At 32.6% G+C, this 13231-nt stretch overlaps 1 protein-coding gene across 4 annotated transcripts in view; it reads right to left on the reverse strand.

Moving 5' to 3' along the window:
* The window catches only part of PCNX2 (pecanex 2), a 370349-nt gene that overhangs the window by 341859 nt on the left and 15259 nt on the right, over positions 1 to 13231 (reverse strand). For 3 of the 4 annotated variants that reach the window (XM_074262411.1, XM_074262409.1, XM_074262408.1), the window contains exons 2-4: positions 9790 to 9995; positions 8955 to 9075; positions 7536 to 7572 (exon numbers count right to left, since the gene is read on the reverse strand). In XM_074262411.1, the coding sequence (XP_074118512.1) occupies positions 7536 to 7572; positions 8955 to 9075; positions 9790 to 9995 (364 nt within the window). The remainder of the gene's footprint in view (positions 1 to 7535; positions 7573 to 8954; positions 9076 to 9789; positions 9996 to 13231) is intronic. The other variant, XM_074262410.1, reaches the window with a different exon arrangement.

A 13231-nucleotide genomic window follows, 5' to 3' on the forward strand; every position in this document is an offset into this window, starting at 1 on the left:
TCTTCAACATAAAGAAGATCCAACTCACTTCCAGCTGATCAATGATGGAGAGAAATAACTACACCCAGAGAAGGAATACTGGGAAGTGAATGTAAATAGTTAGCACTAATGTCTGTCTGCCCAGGTTACATGTACCTTCGGAATCTAATGCTTATTGTGCAACAAGAAAATGGTATTTACACACATGTATTGTATCTAGGTTATATTGTAACACATGTAAAATGTATGGGATTGCCTGTCATTGGGGGGAGGGAGTGGAAGGAGGGGGAGATAATTTGGAAAAAAGAATACAAGGGATAATATTATAAAAAAATATATAATAAAAAAATAAAAAAAAAAGTTCTGTGGTTTAAATCTTATGAGATGAATACACAGAAGCCATACCAAAATCACAGAGAATGCAAGATCATTATGAAAAGCCAATATGGATGCAGAAACTGGAGGTCCTTCTGACCCAGTCCCAAGCAATCTTCTCTCCTATGTACTTTAATGTTGATCTAGTGCAACTGGTCTAAACAGTGATCAATGACTGAAACTTTGCCATTGTCTTTTAAGTACCACCTTCAATTATTACTCTATTCCACAATTGAAACCAGATCATTCCATTCATTCACTTAAACATTTATTAAGCAACTTTCTATCTGTAGAACACTATCCTAGGTGTTACCAGGGAGATTTAGATTTTAAATAAAACTTGATTCCTAGCCTAATGAAGGTTACAGTGTAGAAGCTGGCTAAAACACCAAAAAAAATGGATAATTGAAATGTAAAATATTTCATGAAAAGTGCATTAAACTTTGGAGGACTTTATAGTGACATATCTACTGTATCTCAGAAGAGCAGTATTAAACAATAAATGCAAAGTGAGACTATGTTTATTTGTTTTGCTTTATTGTTTGTTTGTTTGTTTTTATAAGGAAGTGTTCTAATTGGGGTTAAACACCTGACAGTGATGTAAAAAAGTGGCATTAGTAAAATATTCTTTAAAAACAAAAGTGAATTAGCACTTTGTTTTTTCACCTTTGTATGTAAAAGCCAGACAACCTAGGAAATGGAATTTGAGTTGTGCTTTAAAGAATAGATAAAAATTCACTAAGTATAGAGAGGTAAAGCATGAGGAACAGCATGAATAAAGGCATGGATGTGGGAAAGTTTGAAGTTTGTTCACACAACAGATAGTCATGCATAGACAAGGCTATTCTGACTTGTAAATGCCTCATGAAGGCTTTTAGGCAGGCTCTAGACACATATCCTTTACTACCCTGCCAGAGCAACTTTGTCCCCACAGGGACACTCTTCTTTCATCCCTCTTCAGAATTTCTTAACTCCTGAGCTATAATGAAATTAGTTACAGCCATTGCTATTGGGAAAAAGTATGTCAATCTACTCCTCTAGTGCTACTCACTAAAATTGTAACTTTCAAACAGAAAAATCCCTCCACTGCCATCAAACCCCAACAAGTGTTGTTTCTAATTATTAGAACATAAACTTTTTAAGAACAGATACAGCTTTGTTTTGCATTTGGATCCCTAGCTCTTTGCACTTAGTAAATACTTCATAAATGCTCATTTATACTATTTATTCACTAAGAATCTCTAACTAAGCAGTACAATTAAGTACTAACCTCTGCCTTTCAATAATTTTCTTTTCTTTTCAATTCTTTTCAATTTTAGATCATCCCCAGATGTACATTTTGCTGAATCTACTCTAGTAAGTCATGGAACTGTGCTAAGACCAATGTAAATTAATAAATTTAATCTCAACAGGACCTTTGGTTCTTCAAGTTAATTATTTTATTTCCCCCAATTAATTCTCTGTCATGTTTTTTTAACAGTACAACAAGTCTATAATCTCAAGCCTCCAATGCCACTTCCACCCTCCAGTCTCTTAGTAGATGACCTCATCTTCTGCTTTCTAGATAAAATGTTCTTTCCTCATTTTTTTAAATTTCCAATACTTTCAATTGATCAATAAATTTTAAAAGTTTTATAAAGTGCTTAGTAGGCACTATCAAAGCACTGGGGAGGCAAAGACCTGCTTTCAAGGAATATATATTTTTCAACAGAAATATAGACAAGTATAAAATATATGCATGATAATTCATGGTTATTTTGAGGAAAGTGTTGAAGGGGGAAGTCCTATTAGTTGAGGGAATCAGGAATGCCTCATATAGAAGATAGAATTTGGGCCGAGTCCTGAAGAAACCAAGGGATTTTAAAAGATAGAAGTAAAGCAAGAGTACATTTCAGATATGGAGAATAATTGATGCAAAGGCCCTAGAGTTAGGAGATGGAGTATCATATATAAACAACATTAGAAAGGCCAGTTTGCCTAGATACTATCAAAACATATTAAAATATGTGGGCCTTAGACCTCCAGCAGTTGTGCCTCATAAGGATCCGGCTCAGCCCAGAAGGGGATCTACTCCTATAGCACAGATGTTTTTTGGGGAAAGCAAACCTTGAAAAGCAATATAATGATTCATCTGACATTGATGTCACATCCTACAATGAGCTTACAAAAATGGAACACAGCATGTCCAAGAGGGTAAATCCTCTCCCCTCTTTGAATTCTGCTTCTCTCATCTCTGCATCCCACTTTCTCTATCTCCTAGTCTTTGCCACCTGATCAACTAAGAAGTACATCACTGAGTTAGCAAGAAGGATCATGGCAAGAAATTTTGTTATTTTAATGTCTTAATACTGTGATGGATGACAATTTATTTACAGAAAAATATACAAACATTGTCTATGTGGTCATTTGAGGCTCTCAAACTCAGACCTGACCTTCCTTCCTAATTTATCACACAAATCTCTCTGAAAGTAATCTTCATTCTAATGTTAACTGAAATGTTAACTGATTCATTGGTTGCTACTAAACAAGCAAGCAAGAAATATATTAAGAAGCTACCATATGCCAAACATTGGGCTACCTGCTAGAGATAGGAAGACAAAAATAAAAGTTTTGCATTGAAGGAGCTGACATTAAAAAGAGAAACAATATGTACACCCATAAGTACACATGAGGCAAATTCAAAGTTATTTGGGAAGAGAGACATACCATTCTCTTTGTCTTGAAATCTCTCCCATTTTATACAAATCCTGTCCTTCATGCAAACTGTGCTTTAGTTCCAACTCTCTGTAAATACTTTCCTTACTACCCCAGTTAGATTTTTCTTGCTTTCAAAGTCATAGCACTCATTTGACATTTTTACTCTATGTGAAGCTTCTTGATTGTCGACTAGTTTTTACATTTAGTTTATCTTCCTCAAGAGATTTCAATCTCTTATATCAGCTTCTATGTTATGTCATTTCCTTTTTCTAACAGTGTCTTCAAGCAATCAATAAACAAGCATTTATCAAGTATATGTTAGAATTATATACTATAAATATTTTTTCTAATCCTGGAAATAAAATACCAAAATTTTTCTTAACCTTAAGAAATTTGTTTTCTATCAAGGGAGACAATAGGTACATAAATATGAAACACATACAACAGCATTATAAAGTAATTTGGGGAAAGAGGAAGGCACTGGCAGCTAGGAAAATTAGGATAGATTTCATATATGTATTTGTGAACAGTTATGAGGAACATAAGGAATCTTAAGAGGCTGAGAAGTAGGAGTATATTCTAGGCATTAGGGATAGACAGTATACAAGTAGAGGATGGATTATTATGGAAAGAATATCAAAAGGTTAATTTGGCTGGACCATAGAGTGTGCAAAAAGGAGAGAAAATTGGACCAACTAGTAAAAAGCTTTAAAAATTAAACAAAAGAGCTTATAATCTTATAATCAATAGGAAACTCTTGGAATTGACTACTATATTCCAGATATTGTGTAACATCCAAGAATACAAATACCAAAATGTCAGGATGGAAGGAAGGAATGAAAGAGACAAGGAAGGAAAGAATTCTTACTTTAAATGGGCATCAATTAGGAGGCTACTACAATTGTCTAGGTAACAGATGATAAAGAAAGGAAACAGGTGGCTTTGTGAATTCAGTAAAGGGAGGATATGAGAAATGAAATAGAGGTAAAAATAGCAAAATCTGACAACTAACCAGATATGTGACATGATGGAAATGAATGAGTCAAGGATAGCACTAAAGTCATGAACTTGACTAACTGAAAAGATACTGTTATCCTTGATAGAAAAAGGGAAATCTGGAAATAGGGAATGGGTTTCTGGGGAAATGTGAATTCTTTTTTCAGATATAAATCTGAAGTGCCTATGGGATATATGAAATATCCAAAAGTCAATGAAGTTGCAAGAATGAACCTCAGCAGAGAGATTAGGAACACACACACAAACATATACATACACACTCACGCATGCACACATAGATATTTGAGAATCATATATAAGGAGATAATAACGAAATCTGTGGAAGCTGATGAATTGAAACAATAAGAGACTATATAGAAAGAATAGAACAAGACTCAGAAAAGAGTATTACACATGGTAGGAGATAGATAAGTGTCTATTGATTTGTTTTTTTATTATGTGCTGCTTTGTGACACTTCTTGAATTATTTCTTTGTACAAATTATTGCTTCAAATGTTCTTAGTGGTCATGCCATTTTACAACAACTCCATTCATTTTTAGATGAAAAACTGGGGCTCCAAGAGCCTATATGGTTTGCCTAAGGTCAAATATTTAGAGAGCATGTGATTGAATCAGAATTGAACCCAGGAATTATGATGTCAAATATCATGCACCATGGGGAGACTATTACACAGGTACAATACATGAATATTTCTTATCTCCCTAACTACAATAATATACCTATTGTTTTATATTACTTTGCAACTATCCCAGGGTCCAAAATAGATTGGGTATATAGAATGGGCTCATTAACTACTTCTAGAATGACTGCTGAACACAATTCCAATTTGGCTGACTTTAATAAATACATTTGTAGCAATCATCTTAAAATAATATAATAGCATCTAAGCTGCTATTCTTAAATTTTCGATTGCCTTTCTGTTTTCTGTTTAGAACAACATAGTTGACTTTGATAAATTCAATCACACCACCAAGCAATGTACACATGTTCTATTTGTAATGATGACATGAGAATCTCACTCCTTCCCTAAGATCAATAGATTGATAGGCCCCATTGAATTTATTCTCTTTTTATGCAGCTATACTTAAGGATATTACAAGGAAATTGTTGGATGAATGTATTTGCAGTCATTTAGGAATAAGATCTTCCATTTTAACAGACTACAGTGTTCCATGGCAGACTTTTAAGAAATTTATTTTAAAAATCACTATAAGTTGATGAGTCTGTCCTATAAATATAAAGATAAGGAAAAAATGTGGGTTTATTTTAAATTTTATCTGTGGATTGAAAATCCAAAAATATTCAAACTTTAGCCTTAAATTTACTTGAGAAAAACTACACATAAATAAAAATCTTTCCTAGCAATATATAAAGAGGGAAGTGACTCCTGAATCTTAATCTTCATCATGCTACAAATCAATGCAGTCACTCACATATTCATATCACAAAAAAAAAGGAAGTCATGTTAAGAAAACCAACATGTCTTCTGGTAGTAGAAAGAATCTCTTATCAGTTATTATGGTACCATTTGAGAATAAATTGAAGCAAAGTGAAACAAACTACTTTTTCAGAAATGAAGACAGATTAAACACTCAAAAGTAATAATGTTATTTTTAAACATTAGTAAAATAACAAGCTTTATTACTTGATCCACAGGCATAAACTTTGAATACCTATAACACCTGAACTGCAACACAATACTGCATCAAAAAATTGTAAGCACCAGTTGGAAACAGATTCCAGTTAGGTACATAATCACAGTAACACAGCTAAATCCAACTTGATCATTTATTCAGAATGAGAACTCTTTCTCTTGCCACAACTCTTTTACTCCTAAGTAATTTTTCTTGTATGCTGCTCTTCAGTAAAACTCGTGGCCATAGCAATGAAGCTTAGAAGAACTCAAGCCTGGCTTAATATGAGCCAATTTACAAACATGATAAAACTTTTCAAATCACATACACCTAGTTGTACCATTTTCTCTCAGAAAAAAACCCAAGGTTGGAGTATCACTGTAGACATATTATAAATCTTTTATTTTATTTTGAATCATTAGATTGTACTCCCCCCAAAATTAACTGTATTGTACTATAATAGTCATCCTATCCAATTATGTTTATTTGCTCACTTGCTAGTGCTACCATGTAAAATTGATTCAATTGCATAAAGCCTTCTTATTTGTGAATCAGCAGCCCTCTTATTTTGAAAAGACAAATGTACAGTGTAGTTACTGTTCATTGCTTCAGATTAGTGAAAAAAATCCATCACATAAATAAAGACTGTTTATAAATTGCTAAATATTTGGGATACAAATGATATAGAGTTTAGGTGAATAGTTGGTGTTTCAAAGGTAATAATATCAGGAAGGCGAAGCAATTTTTATGCAATTTTTTAAGTAAGGGAAGTCTCCAGAGATAGCTAGAAGCAGCAACTTTTTAAAATGAACTATTCTTGCACAGTATGATGAATATGGAAATATGTTTAGAAGAATTACACATATTTAACCCATACTACATTTTTTGCTGTTTTGGAGAAGAGGATAGAGATGAATAAAAATTTGGAGCACAAGGTTTTGCAAAGATGAATGTTGAAAACTATCTTTGTATATACTTGCAAAAATAAAATATTATTAAAATTTTAAATGGAAAAATAAAAATGAACTAACCAGGATTCTATATAATTTGTTTCACTCATTTTTAAATTAGATATCCCAAAAAAGAGATACTTGATAACAATAGTGACTCTCTTTTCATTTGCCATTGGACAGTGTTTCTGAGGCAATGATTTTGACCAGTGAATTTAATGATTTAAACAAAGTTAAATCCTTAACATAATATATCATTTCAGGTGAGCAAGGCTGAAATTCAATTTTTTGTTGTTTGTTCCGACATTTCACTTTATGTCACACTCTTTGTGACCCTTTTGTTTTATGTTTTTTGTTTTTTGTTTTTTTTGGCAAAGATACTAGAGTGATTTGGCATTTCTTTCTCTAGCTCATTTTTCAGATGAGGAAACTGAGGCAAACAGGATTAAGTAACTTGCCCAGAGTTACACCACTAGTCAGTGTGTGAAACTAGATTTGAATTCAAGAAGATGCCAACTTTTTTGACTTCAGACTCAGAACTCTATCCACTGTGTCACCCAGATGCCCTTAAACAGGGTAACAATTATTTTTTAAAAGAGCAAAAATAATTATACACCATTGAACTCATGCCTCTCCTGGCTTTCCTCCTGATTTTCAGGATTTTGCATCATACCTCGCTCTACAGGAGTATCTCTTCCTCCCTCTTTTCCAGCCCTCTAATTTATATTTTCTTCTTCCATTAAAATATAAATTGCTTGAAGATAGTGTCTGTCTTCTTTTAATCATTATATTCATATCCTCAATGCTTAATACAATGTCTACCATATAGTAATTGCTTAATTTATTTATCTACTGTTCCTGTAGACAGTAAAGACACTTTACCTTTCAGATCTTCAACTGTCTCTTGTGCTCGTAATTCCTATACAAAGAAAATGAAAAAAAAAATTACAATTGAATATATTTTTACCAGAGCTTACAAGTCACTTATTAAGCAAGATGTCATTTGTTAAGTGAGTTTGCAAAGTGCTTTATGAAGATGACAGTATAGTCCCTATCATTAAGTTTATGATCCAGTGGGCAAAGCATGATTATCACAGATATATTCATATCTGCACAATTAATTATAGCTGTATAAATATAGAGACATGCACAAATTATTTTAAGAAGTGAGAAGGAAAAAGGATAGGACAAAAATATACAGAGTGATTTGCAGGAATAAGAACCAAGAGTTATTTTTGAAAGAATGTAAATTGTAAGATTTGAAGGAAAGAAGGAATACACTATGGAAATATGGAAAGAAGTACAGAGGCATTCTAAATAAAAGGATTGCATAATTGATGATTATGAGATAGAAGAATGTGAAGGATCATAGGTAAAATTTTCTTATCAAAGTTGAAATCACTGAAAGAGTATAAAAGAAAATGAAGAATGTATTTCCCAAATCTTAGTGCAGTTTTAAACGTTAATAACTTGGGAATTTGGGGATACTGTACATTAATAGTAAGAATTGAATTTAAAGAGACCTGAGAGACCATGACTAACAATATAAATGAGCATATGTAGAACTCCCTGAAGATCTATTTCCTCTCTTTACAAGGCAAAAAAGGCAGTGTTATTAGATAATAACAATAACAACAACAACAACAATATTTGGCTTCTACGTATTTTTTGGTCTAGACGTGATTTCATGGATGTTGGGAAGCTTTGAATGAGTAAATTCTTTCTACCAATGCAGACTGTTCTGCAACTTGTCTTCAGTGTCATTTGAGACATTTAAAGTTTTTTAATGACTTATCTAGGATTACCTAGTCATCAGAGGCAGGATTTGAACAGAGGCCATTCTAATTCCCAGAGCTACTACTTTACCTTGCATCACTTGTTCCAACCAAATACATTACTACAACCATTTACATTACTAGGAAATTTGCAAAATGTTTTACAGACATGATCATATTTGAATTTCACAGTAACCCTGGGAGGTAATTACCATCGCTGAAAATATTACCATTTTATATTTTATATATAAAATTTTATCTTTGTGAAATTTTATATTTGTTAAAAGGTTAAATATAACTGTTGAGGGCATTTCAGTTTGTCTTCCTAACTTCAAGTCTGACATTAGTGGTCATGTGGGCCCTCTTCTGTTTAACAGACAGATGCTTCCATCTTCAAATGAATACAAATTCATTGTGGAACAACAACAACACATGGTATTAATTTCAAAACTATAGTTTTGTTAAAAGATGAAAATGAACTCTGAAACAAAGTGAGAACAATTATATAGTAAAAGAAAACACTAACCAGTAGGCCAGAAGAATGATGGGAATTTATGCTGTGTCCTCTTGAGCTACAGTGAAGTGGAGGGGTAGAGAGATTTCGATTAACCTCTTCCACTTTCCCATTATTAGTCTGTCTATTATTGCTGATGCAAAAACAGGAAGAGAAAAAAATTAAAGCAGAGATACTGGTTTCCTTAGCAAACGATCATGGTGCTATAATAAAACCACTTCCTCCCAATCTATTTTGTCATCGTATATAAACACGCATAGGTATTTTGTTCTTATTCTTTAAAATTCCAAGGCAAATTAAAAGCACTGAATTAGAAAAGTATGATTCCAAAGTAAAATAGTCTGTTAGTCATGACCAATTTTTAGATTAAATTCTAAGCCTTATCAAAAATAATCATGCTATAGTTGTGGAAATATGTATAGAACAATTGCACAAATTTAACATATATTGGATCACTTGGATTGGGGGGGTGGGGAAGGGGGTGAGAAAAAATGTGGAACAAAAGGTTTTGCAATAAAAGGTTGAATGTTGAAAATTATCTATGCATATGTTTATTATTTTTAAAAAATAATCATGCTCACTTGCTGAAAAGGTGCTTTATATTTATATGATTTTTCTGGATAAAAAACAAGAAGGACATATATATGCATATAATATAGAATTACACATACTTATTACATTTCTAAGCATGAGATATGCAATTATTTATATAACTAACAAAAGATATATGTAAATATATCTGCTCACTGAGCATAGATTACAATCTGAATCAATGGATAAGGAAAAATGAAATTATTAAAATAAACATATTCCATTATATAATTATTCCATAAGTTGCTATAGTTACCTTGGACTCTTGTGATGAATTATATTTTCACTATTAGCCTCTTTATCTTTACTCTGTCTTTCAGTATTTAAGGAGCTCCTTTGCTGAATCACTTCTCCTTCATCAAACATAAGATGCAGACGATAACTGATCAGCTTTATTACTGTGAAAAATATGGTCACAGAACTGCAGTAAATGAAGATGGTGATTGCATTTGGAGGGAAAGCCTAAAGAAGAAAAAATAAAATAGATTTAAATTTGATATGTCCTCACTACCATTGTTAATTTACAAACTGATAAAATTCCTTCCTATTTCAATTTCTAACCTGAAACATTAATATCTCAAATCCTATTTTATTTTTTTGTATTCTCTTTGCTCTAGAAAAGCATCTAACATGTTAGAAAATAAGGTCTTAACAGACAGGGCCTATTTTTTGAGATCTAGTCTAGCTATGTATGAAAAAGTTAATCACCAGCAGTCTGGATAGTTGGTGATGGCTACATCACCCTATGAAAACAAGTCCAGAAGTATTTCTAAATCTGATTACATAGTTAGAATTAAATAGAATCTCAAACTTGGTGACTTTTCCTGGCAGTCAGAAAAACAAAAAGTACAGGAGAAGCAGACTCCAGTAGCTTTCTAAAAATAAAAAGTTAGCTATTTATGAAGATGAAAAATTTTAGCCAGGGTTATTAGATAATTTTTAAAGATAGAAATGGAAGAAACCTTAGGGATCCTATAACCCAACTCTCTTTTTTCATATAAAGAAACTGGAATCCCAAGAGTTCCTCTGCATTGCCTATCAGTGGTCCTCAAACTTTTTAAATAGGGGCCAGTTCACTGTCCCTCAGGCTGTTGGAGAGCCGGACTATAGTAAAAACAAAAACTCACACTCTGTCTCCACCCCTCATAACCGGGCAGGCCACATAAATGTCCTCATCCAGGCCACATCTGGCCCGTGGACCGTAGTTTGAGAACCCTTGGAATGGTAGCTTATGGAAGGATCAGGAATAAAAATTCAAGGATTCTGCTTCTTAGGCTAGCAGGATACTGCTCATCATCCCTTGGTATGGAGATAATATTCATTAGATTGATGAATAACATTTGATTTACAGACAGAATTGACACAGCTTTTCATAGAGTAGAAATCAACTTTGTTAACTTGTTAAATAAGCAAAAAAAATGAATTACTTTTTCCACAAGAGGATAAGTGGTAGGAAAATTTTTGCTACTTATATAATCTGAAATACTTGGAGCAGGATTTAAGTAGAGATCTGGAGGCCATTGTAACTCAACAAAAAAATTTCTAGTGCCTGTTCAACTAGCATCCATCCCCTCTTCAGTTTTATATGTATCTACTCTGACATATACATATGTGTGTATATATATATATATATATATATATATATATATATATATATATATATATATATATATATAGTATAAATGTATATATACAGAAAAATGGAAGAGGGGGAAGAGAAGAGGAAAAGAGAAAGGTAGAGAAATAAAAGGAACACAAGACAATCTGCAATGAAATATAACGTGCAAACTTCTTAAGAATAAGCTATGCAACTTATTTAATCACACATTAAAAATCTGAATGTATTGTCGACTTTATTCTACAGCAAAGTTTGTCTATTTTTCTATTGTTGTGTTGAGATTTCATTTTATGGAGAAACATCCACTCAAATGGCATTAGGGGATGCAGATTGATGGGGAAATATCATTTACAGAGTAATTAAAGATGGGGAAGGAACCTATAACAACTTCATTCTTATCCCTGTTCTTAAACTATATTAGTTTTCATGCTACTACTTAGACTTCTTTTACACCAAAAAGAGTACTATCACCCTTAGGAAAATCCTAATGGAAATAATTGATATTCAGTGTTCTGTACATTATGTTCCATTAACAGAAGATTTCCTATGATTTTGCATAGTTTGGATCAACTTCTTTTCCTCCTTCATTAAAAATTTGAGAGCAGGTTTAGACACACACAAGACAAATGTCTTACAGGTATATCCATCTAATGTCCCTAATTATTTCCAAGATAACTTGACTGTGGGTGAAATAACATAAGAGATTCAGGGATATATATGTTTAAGATAGATAAAAAGAAGGACTTCTGAAACCATGTAGTTTGGTGGTAAATGGAGATTTTTTTCTCAGTCATAAAACATATTATATAAAGAGACTTTTAACATGTAGAAATTAATGGTAGGGAAGAAGTTGGAGAAGCTAGGAGTTATTAATCAGTGGTAGTGCTTATGGTGTTTCCTTCAGATGAACTTTCCAAAAATGTAATTCCTGGGGTATGTGAGGATATTCATGGATCTTATATTTATACAAGTTATAATAAAAATCCCAACAAGTAAGACATCATAAATATCATATGTTATGGAACTAGAAAAGACCTAAGAAATAATGAAAACCTGCTCCCTTTGTTTTCCTGATGAATTAAGTAAGGCCCAAGGACACATAGATAAAAATATCAAGTACACAACTGACTCAAATCTTCTAACTACAGAGCTAGGGTTTTTTCTACTCTTGAAGATTGTCTCCATTATGTACTGGTATGGCAAGCCAATCATGATGAAGCTAATTAAATTAGATGGGATAATAAACAGGGCTCAGAATTGGAGAGGAAAAAGATAGCAGTCAAGATTGTTTTCAGGAAAATGCAAAGGTATCTATTGTCTCCAAATCCCCATATTTTTAATTTTAATTTTAACATTTTCTCAATGTTGCTAAATGTCAGCAGGGTATGGACTATTGATGTCTCTAAAAAAGTAAAAATATATACCACCCAGAAGACAATGGAAAGGCCCATAATGGAATAAGAGTGGGTAGTAACATATGAGCAAGGAGGAATTTCAAAGAAGAACAGGAATAAGCGATGATATCCAAGAATTCATAGTAGAAGAATATGAGCTTGTCACATAGCAAGGGATAATGTGGATTTTCAGAGTGTTCCAATGGCACCTTCAAAATGCTGGAGGAAAGTAAACAATGGAAGCTTCCAGCACATTGGGTAAAAGCCTTGTGCCAAAATTATGGCCTGATACAGAGAATAGCATAGGATGGATAGGCATTTTTATTTTTGGTGAGAATACTGAACATTGATGAAATCACAAAGCCACATTAGTATTTCCCAAAATAATAAACAAAGACAGAAAAAAATCCTTCTAGATTACCTTCTCAAGTATCTGAATCTATATAATGCTCATTAGTCAGTTAATTAGAGGTAAGATATCTGGAACATAAGCAAGAAGTAGGGACAAAGAAAGAAAAAACTCACAAAGAGAATGTAGATTTGTAAAGTGCATGTGAAATCTCAATACTTCATTTACTCAAAGAAAAACTACTCAGAACCTTCATTCAGAACCAATTTATTCTAACTTTAGATAATTTCATTTTAATAAATATGCTTATCTGGTTCCTCAATCCAAAGATTAGAAG

This window comes from Sminthopsis crassicaudata, chromosome 4 (genome assembly GCF_048593235.1).
Source record: "Sminthopsis crassicaudata isolate SCR6 chromosome 4, ASM4859323v1, whole genome shotgun sequence".
NCBI classification, from domain to species: domain Eukaryota; kingdom Metazoa; phylum Chordata; class Mammalia; order Dasyuromorphia; family Dasyuridae; genus Sminthopsis; species Sminthopsis crassicaudata.